Source organism: Taudactylus pleione, unplaced genomic scaffold (genome assembly GCF_031769625.1).
Source record: "Taudactylus pleione unplaced genomic scaffold, aTauple2 ptg000080l, whole genome shotgun sequence".
Taxonomy (NCBI): domain Eukaryota; kingdom Metazoa; phylum Chordata; class Amphibia; order Anura; family Myobatrachidae; genus Taudactylus; species Taudactylus pleione.
The window spans coordinates 10,423,520-10,450,674 of record NW_028284482.1 but is presented as its reverse complement, the minus strand read 5'-3'; the positions used below and the strand labels follow the sequence as shown (position 1 = coordinate 10,450,674).

The window sequence follows — 27,155 nt, the reverse complement described above, 5'->3', positions numbered from 1 at the left end:
CTTGCAGGGGGCGTGCAAATGGTGGAAAGAGCCACCTCTTCCCGTCCAGTGCTGGGAAGGTCAGGCATCGCAACCACCACCACACTTGGACTCTCCTTGGGGATTTGTGATATCTTCTTAGAAAGCACAGTTCTTCGCTGTGCTTTTGCCAGCTTAACTCTTTTGATTTTTTTAGTGGGAGGAGGGCTTCCATCGTCATGTGAAGCTGAACCACTAGTCATGAACATACTAGGGATCGACCTTAGCCGTTCCTTGCCACTCCGTGTCGTAAATGGCATATTGGCAAGTTTACGTTTCTCTTCAGCTGATTTAAATGTTTTTTTCAAGGTCATTTTCCTGAACTTTGTCATTTGGGATTGTATGTGCCCTCTACTATGACATTGGGCATCGGCCTTGGCAGACGACGTTGATGGCATGTTATCGTCTATGTCATGACTAGTGGCAGCAGCTTCAGCACTAGGAGGAAGTGGTTCTTGATCTTTCTCTATTTTATTTTTATCGGAGAAAGTTTGGTCCATTTATGTTATATCAATTTGATATATACGTGTGGCAAAACACAGAAAATAATTTTTTTTTTGGTTTGGACTGGAGTGTACTTTGGGGGTTACAGCACCCTTTAACGGTCAAGCCAGCCGGCCCTTTACTTATGACACAGGCGCACGCTTGGCACTACTTTGTTGATGCACGTGCGGCTACTGCGCACACAATTCACAAACACAGAAAATAATTTTTTTTTTGGTTTGGACTGGAGTGTACTTTCGGGGGTTACAGCACCCTTAACGGTCAAGCCAGCCGGCCCTTTACTTATGACACAGGCGCACGCTTGGCACTACTTTGTTGATGCACGTGCGGCTACTGCGCACACAATTCACAAACACAGAAAATAATTTTTTTTTTGGTTTGGACTGGAGTGTACTTTCGGGGGTTACAGCACCCTTAACAGTCAAGCCAGCCGGCCCTTTACTTATGACACAGGCGCACGCTTGGCACCACTTTGTTGATGCACGTGCGGCTACTGCGCACACAGGGCCTGATTCAGACCCGTTCGCTATTTGCGGTCGTTCGTTCAAAAACAAGGGGTGGCTATTCAAATGATCCGTTCGCAAATTGCAGTCTGTTCACACCTCTAAGTCTGAACGAGCGAGCGATACATACGCTCGTTTATTTGTTAAAAACGCCCCCTGGCCGCTCGCACCATACGTCATGTCCGCTATTTATTAGATTAATCGAGTACATCGACCAGCGTATGAACTGCTCGCTATTCTTGTGGCTGGTTTTTGCTACCACAATCTTGCGAGCAGTTCTGGCTATAAAATAACCCAGTGACGTGCTCAATGACGCTGCTGTATTAATTATGCACACCCATAAAACGCCCGTTTTGACCTTTAAGCACGCCTGCGTTCTGATCTCCACTCCCCATTTTCAAGCACCTTCCCCTGTTACCACCCACATACGCCTCATTCTGTCACTCAAAATAGCAGGCATTCGCTATATTGCGAGCACATGAATTTCGGCCGCACTGACTGGTTCGCGCATGCGTATAACGATCCGTACGCATGCGCAGATGTGCGAACATCGCTCGGAACGAGCGTACTGCCGCTAGCGAGTGGCTCTGAATGAGGGCCACAATTCACAAACACAGAAAATAATTTTTTTTTTGGTTTGGACTGGAGTGTACTTTCGGGGGTTACAGCACCCTTAACGGTCAAGCCAGCCGGCCATTTACTTATGACACAGGCGCACGCTTGGCACTACTTTGTTGATGCACGTGCGGCTACTGCGCACACAATTCACAAACACAGAAAATAATTTTTTTTTTGGTTTGGACTGGAGTGTACTTAGGGGGTTACAGCACCCTTTAACGGTCAAGCCAGCCGGCCCTTTACTTATGACACAGGCGCACGCTTGGCACTACTTTGTTGATGCACGTGCGGCTACTGCGCACACAATTCACAAACACAGAAAATAATTTTTTTTTTGGTTTGGACTGGAGTGTACTTTCGGGGGTTACAGCACCCTTAACGGTCAAGCCAGCCGGCCCTTTACTTATGACACAGGCGCACGCTTGGCACTACTTTGTTGATGCACGTGCGGCTACTGCGCACACAATTCACAAACACAGAAAATAATTTTTTTTTTGGTTTGGACTGGAGTGTACTTTCGGGGGTTACAGCACCCTTAACGGTCAAGCCAGCCGGCCCTTTACTTATGACACAGGCGCACGCTTGGCACTACTTTGTTGATGCACGTGCGGCTACTGCGCACACAATTCACAAACACAGAAAATAATTTTTTTTTTGGTTTGGACTGGAGTGTACTTTGGGGGTTACAGCACCCTTTAACGGTCAAGCCAGCCGGCCCTTTACTTATGACACAGGCGCACGCTTGGCACTACTTTGTTGATGCACGTGCGGCTACTGCGCACACAATTCACAAACACAGAAAATAATTTTATTTTTTTTTGGACTGTAGTGTACTTTCGGGGGTTACAGCACCCTTAACGGTCAAGCCAGCCGGCCCTTTACTTATGACACAGGCGCACGATTGGCACTACTTTGTTGATGCACGTGCGGCTACTGCGCACACAATTCACAAACACAGAAAATAATTTTTTTTTTGGTTTGGACTGGAGTGTACTTTCGGGGGTTACAGCACCCTTTAACGGTCAAGCCAGCCGGCCCTTTACTTATGACACAGGCGCACGCTTGGCACTACTTTGTTGATGCACGTGCGGCTACTGCGCACACAATTCACAAACACAGAAAATTATTTTTTTTTTGGTTTGGACTGGAGTGTACTTTCGGGGGTTACAGCACCCTTTAACGGTCAAGCCAGCCGGCCCTTTACTTATGACACAGGCGCACGTTTGGCACTACTTTGTTGATGCACGTGCGGCTACTGCGCACACAATTCACAAACACAGAAAATAATTTTTTTTTTGGTTTGGACTGGAGTGTACTTTGGGGGTTACAGCACCCTTTAACGGTCAAGCCAGCCGGCCCTTTACTTATGACACAGGCGCACGCTTAGCACTACTTTGTTGATGCACGTGCGGCTACTGCGCACACAATTCACAAACACAGAAAATAATTTTTTTTTGGTTTGGACTGGAGTGTACTTTCGGGGGTTACAGCACCCTTAACGGTCAAGCCAGCCGGCCCTTTACTTATGACACAGGCGCACGCTTTGCACTACTTTGTTGATGCACGTGCGGCTACTGCGCACACAATTCACAAACACAGAAAATAATTTTTTTTTTGGTTTGGACTGGAGTGTACTTTGGGGGTTACAACACCCTTTAACGGTCAAGCCAGCCGGCCCTTTACTTATGACACAGGCGCACGCTTGGCACTACTTTGTTGATGCACGTGTGGCTACTGCGCACACAATTCACAAACACAGAAAATAATTTTTTTTTTGGTTTGGACTGGAGTGTACTTTGGGGGTTACAGCACCCTTTAACGGTCAAGCCAGCCGGCCCTTTACTTATGACACAGGCGCACGCTTGGCACTACTTTGTTCATGCACGTGCGGCTACTGCGCACACAATTCACAAACACAGAAAATAATTTTTTTTTTGGTTTGGACTGGAGTGTACTTTCGGGGGTTACAGCACCCTTAATGGTCAAGCCAGCCGGCCCTTTACTTATGACACAGGCGCACGCTTGGCACTACTTTGTTGATGCACGTGCGGCTACTGCGCACACAATTCACAAACACAGAAAATAATTTTTTTTTTGGTTTGGACTGGAGTGTACTTTCGGGGGTTACAGCACCCTTTAACGTTCAAGCCAGCCGGCCCTTTACTTATGACAAAGGCGCACGCTTGGCACTACTTTGTTGATGCACGTGCGGCTACTGCGCACACAATTCACAAACACAGAAAATAATTTTTTTTTTGGTTTGGACTGGAGTGTACTTTCGGGGGTTACAGCACCCTTAACGGTCAAGCCAGCCGACCCTTTACTTATGAGACAGTGGCACGCTTGGCACTACTTTGTTGATGCACGTGCGGCTACTGCGCACACAATTCACAAACACAGAAAATAATTTTTTTTTTGGTTTGGACTGGAGTGTACTTTCGGGGGTTACAGCACCCTTTAACGTTCAAGCCAGCCGGCCCTTTACTTATGACAAAGGCGCACGCTTGGCACTACTTTGTTGATGCACGTGCGGCTACTGCGCACACAATTCACAAACACAGAAAATAATTTTTTTTTTGGTTTGGACTGGAGTGTACTTTCGGGGGTTACAGCACCCTTAACGGTCAAGCCAGCCGACCCTTTACTTATGACACAGTGGCACGCTTGGCTCTACTTTGTTGATGCACGTGCGGCTACTGCGCACACAATTCACAAACACAGAAAATAATTTTTTTTTTGGTTTGGACTGGAGTGTACTTTGGGGGTTACAGCACCCTTTAACGGTCAAGCCAGCCGGCCCTTTACTTATGACACAGGCGCGCGCTTGGCACTACTTTGTTGATGCACGTGCGGCTACTGCGCACACAATTCACAAACACAGAAAATAATTTTTTTTTTGGTTTGGACTGGAGTGTACTTTGGGGGTTACAGCACCCTTTAACGGTCAAGCCAGCCTGCCCTTTACTTATGACACAGGCGCACGCTTGGCACTACTTTGTTGATGCACGTGCGGCTACTGCGCACACAATTCACAAATACAGAAAATAATTTTTTTTTTGTTTGGACTGGAGTGTACTTTCGGGGGTTACAGCACCCTTTAACGGTCAAGCCAGCCGGCCCTTTACTTATGACACAGGCGCACGCTTGGCACTACTTTGTTGATGCACGTGCGGCTACTGCGCACACAATTCACAAACACAGAAAATTATTTTTTTTTTGGTTTGGACTGGAGTGTACTTTGGGGGTTACAGCACCCTTTAACGGTCAAGCCAGCCTGCCCTTTACTTATGACACAGGCGCACGCTTGGCACTACTTTGTTGATGCACGTGCGGCTACTGCGCACACAATTCACAAACACAGAAAATAATTTTTTTTTTGGTTTGGACTGGAGTGTACTTTCGGGGGTTACAGCACCCTTTAACGGTCAAGCCAGCCGGCCCTTTACTTATGACACAGGCGCACGCTTGGCACTACTTTGTTGATGCACGTGCGGCTACTGCGCACACAATTCACAAACACAGAAAATAATTTTTTTTTTGGTTTGGACTGGAGTGTACTTTCGGGGGTTACAGCACCCTTTAACGGTCAAACCAGCCGGCCCTTTACTTATGACACAGGCGCACACTTGGCACTACTTTGTTGATGCACGTGCGGCTACTGCGCACACAATTCACAAACACAGAAAATTATTTTTTTTTTGGTTTGGACTGGAGTGTACTTTCGGGGGTTACAGCACCCTTAACGGTCAAGCCAGCCGGCCCTTTACTTATGACACAGGCGCACGCTTGGCACTACTTTGTTGATGCACGTGCGGCTACTGCGCACACAATTCACAAACACAGAAAATAATTTTTTTTTTGGTTTGGACTGGAGTGTACTTTGGGGGTTACAGCACCCTTTAACGGTCAAGCCAGCCGGCCCTTTACTTATGACACAGGCGCACGCTTGGCACTACTTTGTTGATGCACGTGCGGCTACTGCGCACACAATTCACAAACACAGAAAATCATTTTTTTTTTGGTTTGGACTGGAGTGTACTTTGGGGGTTACAGCACCCTTAACGGTCAAGCCAGCCGGCCCTTTACTTATGACACAGGCGCACGCTTGGCACTACTTTGTTGATGCACGTGCGGCTACTGCGCACACAATTCACAAACACAGAAAATAATTTTTTTTTTTTTGGACTGGAGTGTACTTTGGGGGTTACAGCACCCTTTAACGGTCAAGCCAGCCGGCCCTTTACTTATGACACAGGCGCACGCTTGGCACTACTTTGTTGATGCACGTGCGGCTACTGCGCACACAATTCACAAACACAGAAAATATATTATTTTTTTAGCACTTGGGGGGAGCACCCCTGATGGACAGAGCAGCCCCTGGACAACACTACAGCACCCCTTTAGGACTGGGACTCTGCACAGGACTTTGGAGTGGACACAGCCCCTATGGAGAACTGACTGCACAACACAGTCCAGCCAGCCCCTATGGACTTTGAAGTAGTGGACACAGCCCCTATTAACAACAGCAGCACAGCACAACACAGCCAGCCCCTATGGACTTTGAAGTAGTGGACAACAGCAGCACTACACTACACTACACAGCCCTAACTCCCACCCTCCCTCTTCACTGTCCACAGCCGAGTGAGAAAATGGCGCCGACGCGCGTACCTTATATAGGATCCAAAACCCGCGAGACTCGGAAGGCGGGATGATGACGTTTTGCCTCGATTTCAGATCCGAGTCAGGCGGGAAAAGTCGAGCCTGACTCGGATCGGACTCGGATCGAGGGGGGGTTCGGATTTCAGAAATCCGAACCCGCTCACCCCTAGTTTGATCTAAACAATTTGTTCAAACTTGTCTGAATGACCATTTTCATCTGTTTTCTGGCATTTAGGAGCAAATTGCTGATCATCATTTACTTCCATACCTTACCAGATTTTCATTCCAACCAAACAACTAGTTGGATGGTTGGACAGAAAATCTTTACGTGTGTAAGGCAAATGCATCCTGCATGTCTATTGAAATGCAAAATGGAGAATATAGCACTTGTGAGTTTTAGGTGCTTTGAGAGCTTTGGTGACTAATACTCTGTAGTAAGCTTTTATTATTCATATGAAAGATGTGTTATTTTGCCAAGTGTTGCAGAGATTTTAGATGGGTAAATAAAAATAAGTAATAGTAGAGTATATATGACTGCTACCAAATTCAATTTGTGTTTAAGGTTCATTGTACATGTGTAGTACCCTTAATCAATATTTTATTTGTTTATACAGAGATGTTATGAATGGACACCAGTACCAGCTACAATGGAGATATTTTTTTCACTTCTTACTGATATATTTACAGTTGTCCCTAGTATGAAAGAAAAATTATCTGTGAAACTAGGTATGTTCAATTTGGGGGTAAATATACAGGGCTATATTGTGGGAGGCAACAGGGAATGGCGTCAAAAATGCGGGTGAGTCATGACCATTTTCAGGGAAGGGTGTGCATCTGCCTACGTCTGCGATCTTGTATGCAGAAAATATGGTGTCAGCTTCTCAGTTCCCGTGGCTATTCTGTGTAACCATAGGATTACTATGACTGTCAATTATCCAAGAATCTGCATCCACCTCTGCGTGTCTCTGTATACACTTGCTTGGATCTGCAAATATAAAATGATAAACAGAGCGCTATTAAACTAAAATGTGTATGTAAAAAAAGTTTACATTTATATAAATAATGAAATGCAATGCCATAAAATAAATAAAAACAAGACTCAATGTTTATAGTCTTTTGGTAGAATATATGCGGTTCCGGTGTGCTAGTTTATGCAGGATTCCAATGCTATGCCTGATGGAGATGTACATCTGTTGGGGACTAGCTAACTGTCCCTAACTCCTACCTTCTGATGTTCAACGTCTCCTCTCGGCTGGTCTCCTTGCACTCAGGCGTACACTTCCGGTCTGGTGTTTCCGAACTTCCGGTTCCCGCTTGACGCTGACCAACGCGTTTCGTGCTGACGCACTTTTTCAAGGTAGCTGGTATTGGTATTAGGTCCTCCTTTTATACTTAAAAACTTCAAACAACTTTATTTATATCCATGTTAAAAACGGAAGTCCTATCCCGGATATGGTAAAAACTGGAGGCAACCTTGTAGCTTCTTTACTTAGAAATTGGTCAATGTTCCCCTTGAAGAAGTCTAGAGAATAGACGAAATGCGTTGGGTCAGTGCAATCCAGCCTTCCAGGACCTTCTTAAAACTGAGATAAGCTCCATATTTTCTTCTTTAAAAAAATTTTGTAATAGTTTTTTTTTTTCTTTACATTTTTATTATCCATTTTTTTAGATATTTTTTATATTTTTCTTACTTGATGTTGTCCAAGTTCATGCTTTCTGTGCAAACCTTTATTGCACAGTTACTGTTGTAATCTTGAAATAAATTGTATACCCTTTTTTTTAGTAATATCAGCACATCATTGTGATTTTTATATATGCTCGTATGCACCAATGACACTTTAAATGCACCAGAATACTTTATATTGCTATTAGTATTAATTCTTTTTTTTGATATATGTGTTTTATAAAACTTGCACGGATTATTGCACATATACACTGCAGCTTGCATTGTGAGAGTGGTTGAAATATACTTAATTAATTAATTATTTGCACAAGGCACTCAGCACTTTCAGGTGCTCCATATCAAATCCAATGAATGATATATATATATATATATATATATATATATATATATATACCAAATAATAAGAGGTGGCACTCAGACGACTGAATAAAGAATCCACACAGAGCCCGTGTATTATCAATGTTTCAGAACTTGTATTGTTGTTCTTTCGTCAGGATAAATAGAATACAATCGCTGACAAGTGTCACGATCCGATGCAAATGTTCCTCTGTGGAGGACGGTAAGCCGGGGGGTTCGGGTGACCTGGGAAGTGACTGGACTAGGTCTCCTAGTTGCGGCCGAACACAGGTTTGGCTAGACCTGCCCAGAGGCGTGGAGTCTAACTCACTTGGTGGTTTTCTCCAGTGACCCCTCCAATTGGGATTTGGTTTTCCGCTGCACCAAGTGAGCAGGTCGCGGCCCTCTGGACAGGTACCTGGGAATGGCAGAAGACCGGAAACTATATTTAACTAAGCAAATGCTAGAGCACAGGAGGTAAACTGGATGCTTAGATATTGAAACACTGTTTAGGGATCCTAATCACAGGCTAGCATAGGAATACTGGAAAGTGTACTGAGAATCACTAAGAAATCCAAGTGCTGATTGCACAGAAAAACAGAGGCATATATTGGGAATTGCTAGATATGTTTAGAGCTGATTTGCAGAGACAAGACACAGAGCAAAGAACACAAACATGCACTGGAAAGCTATAAATGTAGGTGTTGACTGCACAAACAAGGCACAGAGAGAAGTGGACACAGGCACATGTAGTAATCCCAGTCGCAGGATAGCTTGGAAACACAGGAAAATGTACAGGAACTGCAACAGATTCTGGAGCTGATAAACACAGTAAAACACAGAGGGAAGGCAGGAATAAACTGGGGAAGCTAGAAATGCTGGTACTGGACAAAGGCAATACTAGGAGAGTGCTGGAGGTCCAGCTGTGAGCTAATTAGTACTAGCAGGTAATCTAACACCTCAGTGACACAGGGTAATAGCCACAGGAAAGCTGCAATAGAGTTAGCAGCACATATACAAAGACACACAGGGAAAGGACATGAAACACTGAAGTACTGTGAGAAAGCTAAAGTCTCAGAGTAAGGGTTAGCATGGAAGCTAATACAGGAAACTGGAAAACTGAGCAGGCTGAAGCAACAAGCTGAAGGATTAGCACAGAGCAACAGTGGGAGTAACACAGGCACTTGGAATAACGAAGTTGAACAGCATCTTCCTGAAGTTCTGGGGGCGGATTTATACCCAGGGGTAGCAGATTATTGGAGCACAGCGTCAGCTGACTGAGATCATGCTACCATTGGTTAGGAGGACTGTCACATGAGAGGAACTATCATGGCGGCGCCCATGATGGGAACTCCGATCCCCAAAACACACAGCCGATCATGGAAGTCCACAAAAGCACCTAAGGTAGAATACTCAGCATCTCACCCATCACTGCACCAGGCGTCTGACCACAAGGAAGTCAGGGGAAGCCGGCACGGAGGTAAGAGATAGCCGATCCTAGGCTGAACCCTGACAGTACCCCCTCCTTTTAGGGTGGGCACCGAACACCCATAAAAGCTCAGCTGGAACTCCTCAGAAAGACACAAAAAATACTTGAAAACACAGGAAAGTCAAAAATCTTTGAAGACAAGATGTTTTTGAAGATTAGAAGAACAAGGTACACAAGTACCAGATGGTCTCTCAAACTTCAATTGGGACTAAATAATTGGAAAATATGGTCAACTTGTCATAGAAAGGTTGGTCACCAGGAAGTCATCGACTCTTCTTCTTTTTCCGAGATTTTTTCGAACCACTAGAAGTAGAAGACTTAAGTTGCAAAGTGTCTTTCACGGGAACTACCGAAATGATTTTTTCATTGTACTCAGGATCGTAGTCAGAATCTGTATTATAATTCATCATCCTTATGCCTCCTTGAGTCTTATCCTTCGGGACAGGTTGTTCTTGTACCAGATCTATTTGAGAAGGACTCAAACAAATGTATCTGAGCTTAATAGTAGAGGGTGGTACCCCAGAACTTGAGGCTTTGTTGAGATGAGTATTCCCGAGAGAACTGTCAGGATAAGTTGGACCAAATTCTTTAATGACTGCCGCAGAAAAGGCTACTAAATCTGACAGCATCGGATCCTTTGAATCATAAATAGGCTCAACCCAGTCCCAGGCTTTACCTCGGAAAGATGAAATGATAAATTTTACTACATTAGTAGGCTTGATTTCAGACCATGGCGAGGATTTCATAATAGCGATGAAATGATCCACCAAGGCATAATACTGCGTTATATCTCCATCAAAAAGAATGGGCATAGAAACATCAGATGGATCCTGAGGGATACCTATAGATATAGTGGTAGCGTCATTTTGTGAACCTCTTAACTGATGGGGCACTAAAACGTTTGACTTTGACACAACACCAGAAGACTCTTCCTTGAGTAAAGAGCCGGGGATCCTTTCTTGGTGCAAAAAATTTGAGATCTTTCTCTGGGATACGGATTTTGAAACTCCTTCTTGGGATGTTAGACTTGGGACTCCCTCCTGAGGAGTAACACTGGTAGCCTCCTGCTGAGGGATGACACTAGAACCCCCATCTTGGGGAGTAACACTTGTAAACCCTTGTTCTTGGGGTACAAGACTTGAGACCCCCTCCTGGGGTAAGACACTTGTACTCTCCTTCGGAAATGTAATACTCGAAATCCCCCCATGGGGAATGGCACTAGGAATCCTATCTTGGAGTATAATACTTGAAACCCCCTTTTGGGGTAAAACACTTGGAAGTCCCTTTTGGGAAATAACACTGGAAACCCCATCCTGAGGTGAGACACTTGAAGTCCCGTCCTGGGGAGACACTAGGAACCCTCTCTCAGGCTAAGAGGCTTGAAACCCCCTCCTGGGATAAAGAACTTGAAACAAGGATTTTCTCTTAGGATGTAACACTTGAAATCCCCTCCCGGGGTATAACACTGGGAACTCCATCCTTGGGTAAGACACTTGAAATCCCCTCCTGGGGTAGGATACTTGAAATCCCTTTCTGAGGAATAACACTTGAAATGAAGACCCTCTCTTGGGGTGTAAGACTTGAAACGAAGGCCTCCCCTTGAGGCGTGAAACTCGAAAAGAAAGCCCCCTCCTGGGGCGTGAAACTTGAAGCGAAGGCCCCCTCCTGGGGCGTGAAACTTGAAACAAAAGTCTTCTCCAAGGGTAAAACACTTGTAACCTCTTCCTGGGGTAAAAGACTTGAAATTAACGCCCCCTCCTGGGGCACAAAACTTGTAACATCCTCCTGGGGTGAGAGACTTAAGGCCCCTGCCTTGAGTACAGAACTTGACACTCCCTGTTGGAGTATGGGACCTAAAAACCCCTTCTGGGGAAGCAGACTCGGCTTTTCCTTTCGGGGTATGGAACATGAAACCCCCTTTTGGGATGCGAGAACAGAGACTTCCTCCTGGGGTGAGTGACTCAAAGTGCTGGAGGTTTGAAACTTGAGACCCTTTCTTGGGGCGTAACACTTGAAACGATGGCTCTCTCCTGGGGCACGAAACTTGTAACCCCCTCCTGGGGTGAGAGACTTGAAACCCCCTCTTGGGGTACGAGACTTGAAACCCCCTCTTGGGGGACGAGACTTGAGACCCCCTGCTGGAGTGCAAGACTTGAGACCCCCTGCTGGAGTGCAAGACTTGAGACCCCCTCCTGGGGTGCGAGACTTGAGACCCCCTCATGGGGTGCGAGACTTGAGACCCCCTCCTGGGGTGCGAGACTTGAGACCCCCTGCTGGAGTGCGAGACTTGAGACGCCCTGCTGGGGTGCGAGACTTGAGACCCCCTCCTGGGGTGTGAGACTTGAGACCCCCTCTTGGGGTGCGAGACTTGAGACCCCCTCTTGGGGTGCGAGACTTGAGACCCCCTCCTGGGGTGCGAGGCAGGAACAGGCAGAATCTGGGCTGGGACCGGAACAGGCAAAATCCGGGCTGGGACCGGAACAGGCAAAATCCGGGCTGTGAACAGTAGAAATGGAATGAGTAGTGTCCCTGACTTTAGAAGGTTGAAATATCCTCCTAATATTTCTTAGACGAGGGTTGAAGCATCTTGTAACAGGGCCCCAATCAAAAACTTGAACTTTCTTTTGCTTAGTGGACATCACCTCCTTATCTGTAACTGAAGAAATGGAAATCACTGATGAATGATGGGGAGAACTGAAAGCGCAGATGTTGGGAGTCACAGACTTGCCACCACTCCTCAGTGGGCGCAGAGTACAGTCCTTAAGAAAGTGATCATCATAACCGCAATATAAACACAGATGCAGTTCCCGGTGTCGCTGATGTTCAACCTCAGTAAGTTTAGGGCGCAGGAAACTTTGATGCTTTACTGTACTTTGCTTGGAAGGGCTGTTAGTCAAGTCAGGAGTAACACTAGAAAGCTTGGGAATAACTTGAAAAATTTTGGGACTGAGATTTTGTAGTTGTTCTAGAAGCCAGTAGAAACTCTTGAAAGGTTCAGGGTCACGAATATCAGAAAATTGGGGAACCAGAGGACACTTGAGAGGTTTACTAGTATACACGGAAACATTTTCATCAGTAGAGGTAATTGGAACTTCAGAACGAAGCTGTGCAGAATTCATTGGCGGAACTTGTCGTGTGTCTGGGGACAAAGCAGCTAGAACCGAATGAAAAACCATCATTTGACTAGAGAGTTCTTGCAGCTGCTGTCTGACAGATTGCAGAGCTGTCTCCTGTGCAGTCACACGAAAAAGTAAATCCTGAAAACCTGCTTCACCCTGGAACCCGGTGGCTTGCATATTTTTGGGCTGTTCAAACTGTCACGATCCGATGCAAATGTTCCTCTGTGGAGGACGGTAAGCCGGGGGGTTCGGATAACCTGGGAAGTGACTGGACTAGGTCTCCTAGTTGCGGCCGAACACAGGTTTGGCTAGACCTGCCCAGAGGCGCGGAGTCTAACTCACTTGGTGGTTTTCTCCAGTGACCCCTCCAATTGGGATTTGGTCTTCCGCTGCACCAAGTGAGCAGGTCGCGGCCCTCTGGACAGGTACCTGGGAATGGCAGCGGAAACTATATTTAACTAAGCAAATGCTAGAGCACAGGAGGTAAACTGGATGCTTAGATATTGAAATGCTGTTTAGGGATCCTAATCACAGGCTAGCATAGGAATACTGGAAAGTGTACTGAGAATCACTAAGAAATCCAAGTGCTGATTGCACAGAAAAACAGAGGCATATATTGGGAATTGCTAGATATGTTTAGAGCTGATTTGCAGAGACAAGACACAGAGCAAAGAACACAAACATGCACTGGAAAGCTATAAATGTAGGTGTTGACTGCACAAACAAGACACAGAGAGAAGTGGACACAGGCACATGTAGTAATCCCAGTCGCAGGCTAGCTTGGAAACACAGGAAAATGTACAGGAACTGCAACAGATTCTGGAGCTGATAAACACAGTAAAACACAGAGGGAAGGCAGGAATAAACTGGGGAAGCTAGTAATGCTGGTACTGGACAAAGGCAATACTAGGAGAGTGCTGGAGGTCCAGCTGTGAGCTAATTTGTACTAGCAGGTAATCTGACACCTCAGTGACACAGGGTAATAGCCACAGGAAAGCTGCAATAGAGTTAGCAGCACATATACAAAGACACACAGGGAAAGGACATGAAACACTGAAGTACTGTGAGAAAGCTAAAGTCTCAGAGTAAGGGTTAGCAACACGCTGAAGGATTAGCACAGAGCAACAGTGGGAGTAACACAGGCACTTGGAATAACAAAGTTGAACAGCATCTTCCTGAAGTTCTGGGGGCGGATTTATACCCAGGGGTAGCAGATTATTGGAGCACAGCGTCAGCTGACTGAGATCATGCTACCATTGGTTAGGAGGACTGTCACATGAGAGGAACTGTCATGGCGGCGCCCATGATGGGAACTCCGATCCCCAAAACACACAGCCGACCATGGAAGTCCGCAAAAGCACCTAAGCACCTAAGGTAGAATACTCAGCATTTCACCCATCACTGCACCAGGCGTCTGACCACAAGGAAGTCAGGGGAAGCCGGCACGGAAGTAAGAGATAGCCGATCCTAGGCTGAACCCTGACAACAAGTTTAAATACAACACCAGATGTGACGTAGCCGGAAGTCTGTGCGCAGCACAGCTTGTCGGCCTAATTACAGAATAAAAAAAGATATTAACCCAGCACCAAACACAGCTAAAACAGTACTATATCATGATGTGATCTAATTGATCTCTGTCTATAAGTCTATGTCACAATGTTATAAAGATTTCTTGATATCATGTTTTTTACAATGTTTTTTACAGTGATATGATTTATGCTGAACATTGTATTATTTATATATATTTTGTGTTGATGTTTTTTGATGTATTTTTCAGGTTTATTCATGTGGTTTAATCCCTTGGCATATATTCACTGAATATGCTTCAATTGTGTATTAGATACTTTGTATCATTAAAAGTTTGATATGCATGTCAGTCTCAGTGTTGTTTATAATGGTTACTGTGGCTAATTGATTCAACCAACGATTATTCACAGCTGTGTTTGGTGCTGGGTTAATATCTTTTTTTATTCTGTAATTAAGCCGACAAGCTGTGCTGCGCACAGACTTCCGGCTACGTCACATCTGGTGTTGTATTTAAACTTGTCAGCATTTGTATTCTATTTATCCTGACGAAAGAACAACAATACAAGTTCTGAAACGTTGATAATACACAGGCTCTGTGTGGATTCTTTTTTCAGTCGTCTGAGTGCCACCTCTTATTATTTGGAATTGATGCGGGTACAGTTGCAGGTACACCACGAGGAGGGCACCGGCCGCAGCTGTCCTTATATACAGCCAGGGAGTGCCGGCTTCCATTTACCTCTCTCTCTCTCTCTCTCTATATATATATATATATATATATATTTGTGATAATTAATAATAATTTAGCTCGGTAGAGAGGTCAGTGGTGCAGTGCCTAGTTGCGTTATAAGGGTCCACACGCAGCTTTTCCGGTTTAAATGAAAATAAGTGGAGCTTTACTGTCAGCATTCAGGAACAAAAATAGCAAACAACCTAGCCCCACATTCTGGGCACTACCTCACTTCTTGAACCCCAACTATAATTGGCAGCTAGGCTGCAAACGTAACAGTCTCTCAAAAAGTCTCAATTCTGTCTTTCAGAAGTATAAACACAGCCTCCTAGTCTTCACAAGTCTCTTGTGGTCCTCCCTGCAGGTATGGACACTGGTCTGGCTTGGCTGCCACAACTTCACACAAACAGTCTTAGAGATTTGTGGTCCTCCCTGCCTTTTGCTGGTCTGGACACTGGCCTTCAGGCACACGGGGCTCTTTAGCTGCCACAGTCCTGCTTTCTACTCTCTTCTGGCAGCCCGATTGGTCTGTCTGGTCTCACCTGAGATCTGTAGACAAGGCAGCCCATAGGTGTGGCCACACTTACTATTTCTATCCTGTGTAGGCAGAAAGGATGTACAAATAAGGAAAGATTAGTTGAAGCTTAAAACAAGTCTATGTCAAGAAGTGAAAGACCATAACAGTCCATTGCAAGCAGCTAGCCATCATCCTTTAACCACTTAACTGACAAATGTTTTTTCTACAAACCGCTCAAAAATGTAATTTTTTTTATGAGTGAATTAGGTGAAGAACATCTGTTTCAACTTATCCAAAATGATTTCATTAAAAAAAGATTTTTTTCAAAAACATCGGATCACCACCATTGGAAACATTCCGACCATTGTTACTTTCCTTTTCACAGCGGCTTCAGGCACCAGGTACACTTTAGGGGATGAGGGGGGTTAGTTTACTTTTTCCCAGTGGCTACTAATCTCCGAAGCCACCGGGTGGGGGGTTCTTGCTTTGCTGACTGATCAGCAGTGATCGGCAGCACAGCAGACACTGGGGAGGGTGCAGGGAAGCATAGGGACCAGAAGGTCCCTCAGAGAGCAGCAGCTGCGGGAAGATTCTCTTCCTGCAGCCGCCCATACTGTTTTAGACTCATTACATTATTGCGACCAGATAAGATAACGCACAGCCTGGTGTGGTCGGAAAAATGCGACCATGCCAGGCAAGTGGTTAACTGTGAAAAATGGTCTTCCAATCTCGCTAATGCTAAGAGTGCGCCAGATTACATCAGATGAAACTGAAACTTGTGTACAAATGGATAAAATGATTGAGAGATTTGAACAAAACGGTATAACATAGTGGATTTCATTAAAGACAAAGCCCTATCCCTAGGATATAGCCATGGGTGCCTTAATCTTGGGACTCGGCCTTCAACATTTCCGGAGCCGAAGACACGTGGTGGATCACTGCATCCAGGCCAGTCACACAGCTGGCATTCCGTAACAGCCATCGGGCCCTGCACAGCCTACAGACACCTCCAGCTCTCTTCCAGAAGGTGTCAGGAGGTAGCTCTGCTTCCTTGCACCAGTGAAGATATAGATACTGCAGCCAGCATTAACCCCTGGAGGGAAGATGGAAACACTGGCAGCCATTGCTCTATCCTCAACTAATTTCCCTACTGAGTGGATTGAGCTGTCTGTCTTCTTGTCGGTGGGGACAGTCTCTGCGATTAACTGCTGCTGGGATACACAACCTTGGGCTGTACAGAGAAACCAGCTATATTACTGACCTGTTTTTTGCCCTGTGTGTCACATCTGGGTGGTACACTAGGTAGCGTGTCACTTTTCTGCCTTGTATTACTTTTTACAAATTTACTGAGCTCCAGAACACCATGACTGTCTATTTACTATCGTTTGTCATGCTCAGTGATACCCCTAATACAATGTCAGACTTTCCCAACCCCGTTTTAGGCCATCAAATTGGACTTCCTATACTTCTGTACCTGCTACTATTGGAATATGTCTTCCTAATCTCCATCAAGGTCTCTCCCAGGCAAAGATTTCAAAGCAGGCTGGAGTTTCAAGATGTACTATTCAAGCTCTTTTGAAAAAGCACAAAGAAACGGGCAACGGTGAGGACCGTAGAAACAGTGGTCGGCCAAAGAAACTTAGTGCATCAGATGAAAGACACATGCTTACTTCCTTTCGAAATGTGAAGATGTCCAGCAGTGCCATCAGCTCAGAACTGGCAGAAACCAATGGGACCAAGTACACACATCTGCTGTTCTGAGAAGTCTGGCCAGAAATTGTCTTCATGGAAGAATTGCGGCCAAAAAGCCATACTTTTGACTTGGAAACAAGGCCAAGCGACTCACCTCTGCACAAAAACATAGGAACTGGTGTGCAGAAAAATCGCAAATGCAGCAGGGGGTGTCAAACACCTCCTGCTGCATTTGCATGATTGCAAGGATCGCATTGCAAAGCTGACTGCGTGCAGGTTTGCAATTGATCCTTGCTGAATCAGGCCCACAGTCCGGTGACACCCTTCCTACCCCATCCACCCCTTGCCTGCTGCCTTCCTGTAGAAGTATAATAAAGGGGACATTGAAAAAAAGTTTGAATAAATGAAAAACTATGGGCAATCATTACCTCCTCCCTCTCCTCGGCGCCTCTGATAAAGGTACAGTAAATGTAATCTGGCACACTCGCACAATGGGTTCTGCGCAGGCGCAGATTCCTGATAATCGGGAATCTGCGTTCAGCTGTGCACAATATATATTTTGAATGTGCATAGTGAAGTGCAGGGAGAAGTCAAAGAGGAGAGCCAGGCAGCAAACTTGAGAAACGGCCAAGATTGGGATGTTATCAACAGAAAAAGGGGGAAGATTATACATTTAGTTTTAGACATGATTAATTTTAGAAAATGCTGAGACTCCCACACTTATTACTGTAAATGATGGGTTAGAACTGCGCTCTGCTGTATGGGCAGATGGGTGTGAGATGTATTGTTTGTGTCGGGGTGCTGCACCTTCCTAAAAGCAGGAGTACTGGGACCTGTGTAACGATAGAATGGGGTAGAGGGTGCGGAGGGTGCGCTCGCCTTATGGGTGTAATGCTGGAGTAATAGTGTGTTGTGGTCTTTTGTGTTCGATGTTGTGTGTGGAGTGATGGGGTGTAGGGAGGGAACGGGGTCTAATGGACTGGAGGTGGTGGGTGAGGAAATGAAGACAGAGGCAGAAATGGGGTCCAAAGGGTTTATTGGAAAAAAAACAGTACTAATCCTGTTCGGTCCCAGGCACCCAGGTGGGGTGAGCGATCCACTTAGAGGGGTGTGTGGGTGGAGACTGGGGAGGTGAGTGGACCCTTTTAGGGGGCTCCTTTCCGTGCAGTTCAATAGACCGGCACGTTACCCCTGCTGGACCTTTGGTCAACAGTCTTAGGATGTCTCGGGGGGAGGGGAGTGGTGGGTTGGCAGCGGGTCTGGCGGTTGTGGATGTACACCCTGGTGGCGTCCCGCGCAGGGGTATAAGTCTCGGAGTCACTTACCTACCGGTAGGATTTGTTGGTGAAAAAGGCTTGGGCTGCTGGTAGCTGGTGTTAGTTTCCTTTTGCAGATGCGGTGTTGGATGGCTGCTGCGGTGTCAGCGGTTGGAGGAAGCTCTGTGTGTTGTAGTAGTGGCTTGCTGGTGCACTGTGGGGCTTGGTGCACCGCGTTGCTGGCGTTCTGTTCCCGCTGCCTGGTGGGTGCCTGCTGGTGTGGATCACTTAGGGATTGCTGCTGGACGAACAGCTGTGAGTGGAGCTGGTGTTGGTTGCTCCCAGGGTGCGGTGCGTGGTCGCCTGGGTCTAGCAGGTGGAGTGGTGATCAAGAGGGGTGCGAAGGGCTTTGCTAGGTGTGATGCCCAGCGCGGCCCTGCGGGTGGTGGGTAGAGAGGGTTCTGGAAGCAGCAAGGCTCGACCGAGTTCTCCGCAGGAATGAAGAGCTCTGGTGTAAGCTGGCTGTGGTGTCAGAATGTAGTGGGTCTCCAACGCGTTTCGGCAGGGGCTCTGCCTTCTTCAAGGAGGTAAGAAGTGTGGCTATGCATGTGTGAGGTTTAAATGTGGAACTTCCGGGTTCTGTGTTTGTCAGGTGGTGGAGATGACCAATCAGGGCTAAGAGTGGGTGTGGCCCATGTATCTGATAGGTCGTGGGTGATTGTGCGAGGCTAAGCCTGTGGTTGGGTGATAACGTCACGTGGTTTGGGCAGCCAATGGTTTACTGTGCTGCTGTGGATGTGTTAGCTGGGGCTCGTGTCTGGGTGCATATGTGGCTGCTATGGGGATTGTGACTGGCTGTGAATGGTCAGCGGTGGTCATGTGGTGTCGGCAGCCAATCGTGTGCTCTGCTGGTGTGGGTGTGTATGCTGGGGCTAGTGTGCTTTAATGCATTATGCAGCTGCTATGGGGATCGAGACCGGGTGCTGTTGGTTGGAGGTGGTCACGTGGTGCTGGCAGCCAATCTTGTGCTGTGTAGGGTTTCCGTATGTTTACATGGGTTAAGGTGACAGCTGGCTCTGGTGTGCGTTGGGCGGAGGAGGTATGCGGAGTGTTTTGGGCTGTGTGGAGGATTTAATGAGCGGGCATGTGGCGAGTAGGGTGGGGGTCAGGGGCACCGGGGTGTGTAAGGCAATTATTGTGGAGGTGGGGATGTGAAACCGCATTGTCGTGGTAGTTTAGTCCTGTGGTGCAGGCGGCCAAACGTGTGTGTGTGGGGGTGATTATGAGGGTGATGGTTGGTGGCTCGGGTGACCGCAGGATTCCGGGGAGGTGTGGATGGGCATCTCTGCGGGGATGGTGGCTAGGTGATCGGGCAGGGGGAGATGGAATAAGACTGGTGCGTGTGGCATGTGTCAAGCTGGCAGTGCTGTAGTGGACATTCCTGTTATGTGTATAATGGTGTCTAGATGATGGCCGCGTGTGGTGGGAGGGTGGGTGTAGTGGTTAGTATCGCTAACCTGTATGATGTGTGGAATGCCAGGGTTGTGTAAGTATATATATGGTGTGGCCAAGTGGTTAAATCGACTGACACGGGGAAGTGTGTGTTAACGTGTGGCGAGGAGGAGTAAGGTTGGTGTGTTGACTAATAACCAATTATCCTTCATTCTACAAGGCATTGACTACATCCTTTCACATAACTATTTCTGGTTCAATGGGGAGTTTTTCCTGCAGAGGACGGGCACCGCCATGGGGACAAAGTCCATGTGTGGGAGTCTTCCCAGCTACTCATGAACAGGTTCGCATAGCTGGGCGCGAACTTCGTCCCCATGGCAGTGCCCGTCCTCTGCAGGAAAAACTCCCCATTGAACCAGAAATAGTTATGTGAAAGGATGTAGTCAATGCCTTGTAGAATGAAGGATAATTGGTCTGGTTCCAGTGAATCGTCGTGTTTGAGGTGTTCATCACCTTAACCCATGTAAACATACGGAAACCCTACACAGCACAAGATTGGCTGCCAGCACCAGGTGACCACCTCCAACCAACCGCACCCGGTCTCGATCCCCATAGCAGCTGCATAATGCATTAAAGCACACTAGCCCCAGCATACACACCCACACCAGCAGAGCACACGATTGGCTGCCGACACCACATGACCACCGCTGACCATTCACAGCCAGTCACAATCCCCATAGCAGCCACATATGCACCCAGACACGAGCCCCAGCTAACACACCCACAGCAGCACAGTAAACCATTGGCTGCCCAAACCACGTGACGTTATCACCCAACCACAGGCTTAGCCTCGCACAATCACCCACGACCTATCAGATACATGGGCCACACCCACTCTTAGCCCTGATTGGTCATCTCCACCACCTGACAAACACAGAACCCGGAAGTTCCACATTTAAACCTCACACATGCATAGCCACACTTCTTACCTCCTTGAAGAAGGCAGAGCCCCTGCCGAAACGCGTTGGAGACCCCCTACATTCTGACACCACAGCCAGCTTACACCAGAGCTCTTCATTCCTGCGGAGAACTCGGTCGAGCCTTGCTGCTTCCAGAACCCTCTCTACCCACCACCCGCAGGGCCGCGCTGGGCATCACACCTAGCAAAGCCCTTCGCACCCCTCTTGATCACCACTCCACCTGCTAGACCCAGGCGACCATGCACCGCACCATGGGAGCAACCAAAACCAGCTCCACTCACAGCTGTTCGTCCAGCAGCAATCCCTAAGCGAACCACACCACCAGGCACCCACCAGGCAGCGGGAACAGAACGCCAGCAACGCGGTGCACCAAGCCCCACAGTGCACCAGCAAGCCACTACTACCACACACAGAGCTTCCTCCAACCGCTGACACCGCAGCAGCCATCCAACACCGCATCTGCAAAAGGAAACTAACACCAGCTACCAGTAGCCCAAGCCTTTTTCACCAACAAATCCTACCGGTAGGTAAGTGACTCCGAGACTTATACCCCTGCGCGGGACGCCGCCAGGGTGTACATCCACAACCGCCAGACCCGCTGCCAACCCACCACTCCCCTCCCCCCGAGACATCCTAAGACTGTTGACCAAAGGTCCAGCAGGGGTAACGTGCCGGTCTATTGAACTGCACGGAAAGGAGACCCCTAAAAGGGTCCACTCACCTCCCCAGTCTCCACCCACACACACCCCTAAGTGGATCGCTCACCCCACCTGGGTGCCTGGGACCGAACAGGATTAGTACTGTTTTTTTTTCCAATAAACCCTTTGGACCCCATTTCTGCCTCTGTCTTCATTTCCTCACCCACCACCTCCAGTCCATTAGACCCCTTTCCCTCCCTACACCCCATCACTCCACACACAACATCGAACACAAAAGACCACAACACACTATTACTCCAGCATTACACCCATAGGGTGAGCGCACCCTCCGCACCCTCCCACACTTATTAATTTATTGCAACAAATTTATTTGAATATTGACTATCCTTAATTTAATGAGGCGATGACCATTTTGATATGCAAACCAGATAAGGATGTCTTCTTGTTGTCTTCCTATATAGACCAATCGCTTTGCTGAACCAAGATTATAAAATCTTGGCAAAAATTATATCTACTAGATTGCATACTATAATGCCAACCCTTCTTACACCACACAAACTTGGATTCACAGAAGGACACCACTCTGTATTGGGCATTCGCTCGGCGATTGCAGTTTTGGGCCTGATTAGACCCGCTCGCAAGCGGGTCGATGGTGGGCCATTGCGCACGCGCGTGCGCGAGCCCCAGAGCGAGTGAGAATAATAATAAACAAATTATTATTTATTATTCTTCTTCTACTGGCTGCAAAATGAGAAAATCGTGGTGAAGCCTTTGTCTCAATGCCACAAGCTGATGAAATATGCCTGTTTATTGGTTGGTGTTAATGGACCAAGATGACCGTCACTTTTGCACTTGATATTTGTTCTTTTTTCCATGTTTTGATGTACCTAAAGATAATTTTGTTATTTTTTATACATACTGTAGCTTCCTGTCCTTTTCACTGTTGCGTTGATACTGTACTGTAGATAGATTATACTTTTGTGGCATATGTATGTTATCCTGTACTGCATTCTTTCTGTTGACTTCAATAAAAATATTTTTGGGGAAAAAAAAAAGGACAAAATGCTGAGACATCCAGGGTGAGATAACCAAGAGACGTGAAGAGACCAGGACAAGGACTAGGGGTATATAAGTAAATTTGAGTATTGTCAGAGTAAATTTAATATTGGAGACCAAAGCATCTAAGGAGTTTCCCAAAGGAGGAGATGTAAAGTGAAATTAGAAGGACACAATGCGTATTGATCAAGAAGCCTCGGTGAACGAGACTGGTAGTGACGGGAGTGAAAAACAGAGTTATCTAGTCGCACAAGTAATCTTATTATACTCCAACTGTCTACGACAGTATTATCCATATTCCAATAGGGGGTGCTACCACGGACACATATATAGAACATCAAAAAAACAGAGAGAGAAAGAACGAAATGTCCTAAAGTGGTGCACTGAAAATAAATTAAAATATAACTTTTATTATTATTATATTAATATCACAATATAAAGCAAAAAATTGTTAATTAAAATGAAAAGAGTGTTAACAGGTAGAAAAGTGTTATAAAATGTTATTATTGGCAGCGCCCCTATAAATTCCGCCAATAAAGGAAAATTATTATGAGTTATAACGCTTGCATTCTTATATTTAATATACAGATAACTTAGGATTTATTATAACCTCTCGGTAAAAAATCCTATTCATAAGCCTGTTTTCAATGATAACTTCAGTCAACAGTTTTAACCGCTATATCATAAATAGGGTTGTAATCAAACATGAGGATTAAATACTTAATGTACAGAGGGGAAATTTCTTGCATTTACGTATTAATAATGTCTATACTATTGGTATTCTAAGTTTTAGATTTTCAGTGGTGAAAATCAATCTATTCCACCTACTTAAGATTAGTTGAGAAAAGGAGATTCGTACATATGATTAAACTCCTCTATCTTTATACATTGAGTTTAAACCCCTAATCAATAGGTAGTTTTTTTGAGTTGCTATTACAATTAGAGCAACCTAATATATATATATAGGACTCTATATGATTCCCCAAGTGTTTATTGCATTAGCAATCATAGTACATTACATTATGAAATAATTTCTCATCCCAATATCTGTTCATCGTGATTAACTCCACATGTTTAGTTTTTTCACATAAGTGTCCCTATTAAGGGTGCTCATGGGATTACAATATGCAAATTGAATAGCTTTTTTTTTGTGTTCACATGTGTCACGTGTGATATCAGTTTTGTTTAAGCTCTTATAGTTTTACACTCAAATAAATTGTAATATCATAGGCATTAGGGCGCGCTGCTAACCGACGCAGCATTTCGCTTTACAGCTTTGTCAAGGCAAGCCGAGTTACATTCAAAATCCCGCTTTTACGTCCGTGGACTTGATGATTAACCAATCATCTTCACGTCTGTTTGTTTAAGCCAATCGAGCTCTGCCACGCGCCTACATTCCGACCCTCTAATCGAGATTGGCAGATCCAGACTGCTAGGGGAATAGATGGTGATTGTCCAGTATAACTCAATGGATCACAGATTTCCTGGATTTACTCAGTCCGATATAGTCAATTGTCGATAGTGCTTCGTAATTACTATTGCCATGTAGAATTTATGTTGTCTTCTACATGTGCCATTCATTAGTATTGTCTTCATACTCATGTATGGATCATATATATTGTATTTAGAATATTTCCATACATGAAACTGAAGTTAAATATTGATCATCGGTGCGGTCACGTGGTCTCCCGATAATGGTAAGTATATAGCGTTTTCAGGTTATCCTAATGGATGCTTGATCCAAGGATTGCAGTTTCCAAGATAAAAACAATCAATTACCTATGTCCTACATCAAATCAATTTATTATATATTAAGATTAATCCTCCCAACTGATATATAACAATTTCACTATAGTGATATTAAGTATCAATTATTAATTAAGGTATATGTAGTCTAATATATAAAAAAATTTACAACCCTATTTATTTATGTTATAGCGGTTAAAATTGTTGACTGAAGTTATCATTTAAAAACAAGCTTATGAATAGGATTTTTTAGGAGAGGTTATAATAAATCCTAATTTATCTGTATATTAAATATAAGAATGCTAGCGTTATAACTCATAATAATTTTCCTTTATTGGCGGAATTTATAGGGGCGCTGCCAATAATAACATTTTATAACACTTTTCTATCTATTTACACTCTTTATTTTAATTAACAATTTTTCGCTTTTATATTGTGATATTAATATAATAATAATAAAAGTTATATTTTAATTTATTTTCAGTGCACCACTTTAGGACATTTCGTTCTCTCTGTTTTTTTGATAGTGAAGGGAGTGGCAGGTTGTGTTAGAGATAGAGACAGAAAAAGATTGGTCAGTGAGGTCAGAGATGAAATATTGTATGAGAGGGCAGTGTCATGGAGACCAATAGAGTGAAGAGTTTGAAGGTGATGTGGGTTATTTACAGCGTTAAAGGCTCCGTATTGTTAGAGAAGCATAAGCATGGACCATTGGCTTTGGCAGTAAGGAGGTCATTGTTGACTTTGGTGAAGTCAGTTACTGTAGAATTGCTGGGAAGGAAACCAGACTGAATGGAATTCCAGAGGGCACAACAGAAGGAAGGACAAGTGGGAATTGTCACACTCTTTTCAAATTGTGTGACTTACCTTGCTGCAGGTCAGGATTTCTGTCTGACCTTGTTTGAGAATCATGCACTATGTCAGCTGATAGTATTCTTCCAGTGGGAGTGCTCCTGCCTCAGCTGGCCTTGGCAGCCTTTCAGGAATTTGCAGCAGATTCTTATTCCCTGTGAGAACTCACACTGGTACCAGAGCAAAGAGTTGCTTCCTAGAGTTAACTTCTATCCTGTGGCTCCTTTGTGCAGAAAAACATTACTGCTATCTGGCCCCATATCTACAGTTTCTGTGTCCTCCTGATTCGTGTGCTGCTGAATTCCTGTTTAGGAATATCTAGCTTTTCCAGAGAACTCACTCATTAGTTGCAGCCTATTATCCAGCTCAGTGCAATCACCAGCTGCACTGATTAGAGGATTCCTTGGTGAGTTTTACTCTTACCCTGCTGTAATCAGCTTCTGCAAGTCTGTTCCTGACCCTGGCTTTGTTCCTGCCCTGCTTGTGTCTAATCCATGGTACTGCGTTTGGTAATCTTGTTCTGTCCTTGGCTATCCTCTATGACCTGCATACGTCTGCTCCCTGGTACTGTCTTGTCCGTTTGGTGTTGACCCGGCCTGTTGACTACGCTGAGAATCTTCTCCATTACATCCTGAGTACACCAGCACCTGTATAGGGGAACCTATTCTGAGGGCCGCAACCTGTGTGTCGGATGCAGCCGAGTCCATACCCTCTTGCGAGGGTCCCTGGTGAACACCGCCGGCACATTAGACTCCGCGCCTCGGAAATAGGTCTTGTCAATTCCCAAAATACGGGTTGCGTCCATTTCCCACCCGAGAGTTGTGACAGGAATGGAGATGAGGTTGGTTGTGCGCAGAGTGGATACAGAAGCATAAATGTAGGAATGAGTAGAGGAGAGTGTAGGGATAGGATGGGATTCAAGAATGGGGAGCTGCAAGCCAGGAGAGTGCACAGGGACGTGAGATCAGTGTTCTCCCCAGGCTGTTTTTTGAGGGTGCACCACCCGGCAAGAAACAGCCTACCACCCAGCACTTTGGAAGCCTGCAAGTGGGGACAGTACCTGGGAGCTGTATAAAAAGGACCAGATCCTACAGACCTTGCAGCTTTTTCATAATCAGACGACTGGGTCTCTAATAATAAGAGGAGAATTAATATATAAATGTTATTTCAAGTTTAAATCATTATATGGTCAGGGTTTAAAACATTTTATTATTGCGAAGGCCCCCACCCGGCTGGAAAAATGTTCTTGGGAGTACACTGGAGATGTAGGCAAGTTGTAAGGGAGAGAGAGTAGGGATTAGAGAGAGAGAAGGAAGTGATCAGTGAAAGAGGCAAACAATGAAATATAAGTAAAATAGATATGAACCCTGACCCCTTAACATTCAACACAATGGTGTTTGTCACTTCAAAACTTCCGTCTACTGCACTTTGTTCGTATAGTCCTTTCTCATCCACTGAGGAGAGATCAGTGATTAATCTGAAATAAAGGATTATAAGGTTACAAAAACCTTACATCATTTATTAGAACTGAAGATCTAGTTGGTCCCATGACCCTACCGAGGTTTCTGAAAAAGGCAATGCAAAGGTCACAATACTAAAGCTGGGTACACACTTGTAAAATTTTTGAGAGATCCGACTCCCGACTGACCTGCCTGACATTGGACAGGTGTGTACCCCTCCGCCGATCGACCCGCACACTCGATCCTGGTCACCTGTCTGATCTCCTGGTTTTTAATTATGCTTAAAAACTAGGAGACCCAA

General features: G+C 45.5%; 1 protein-coding gene across 1 annotated transcript in view; it reads left to right on the top strand.

Moving 5' to 3' along the window:
* Positions 1-27,155, top strand: part of MEI1 (meiotic double-stranded break formation protein 1) — a 464,883-nt gene that overhangs the window by 192,758 nt on the left and 244,970 nt on the right. The window contains exon 15 of the mRNA XM_088468098.1: positions 6,917-7,028. Within this exon, the coding sequence (XP_088324224.1) occupies positions 6,917-7,028 (112 nt within the window). The remainder of the gene's footprint in view (positions 1-6,916; positions 7,029-27,155) is intronic.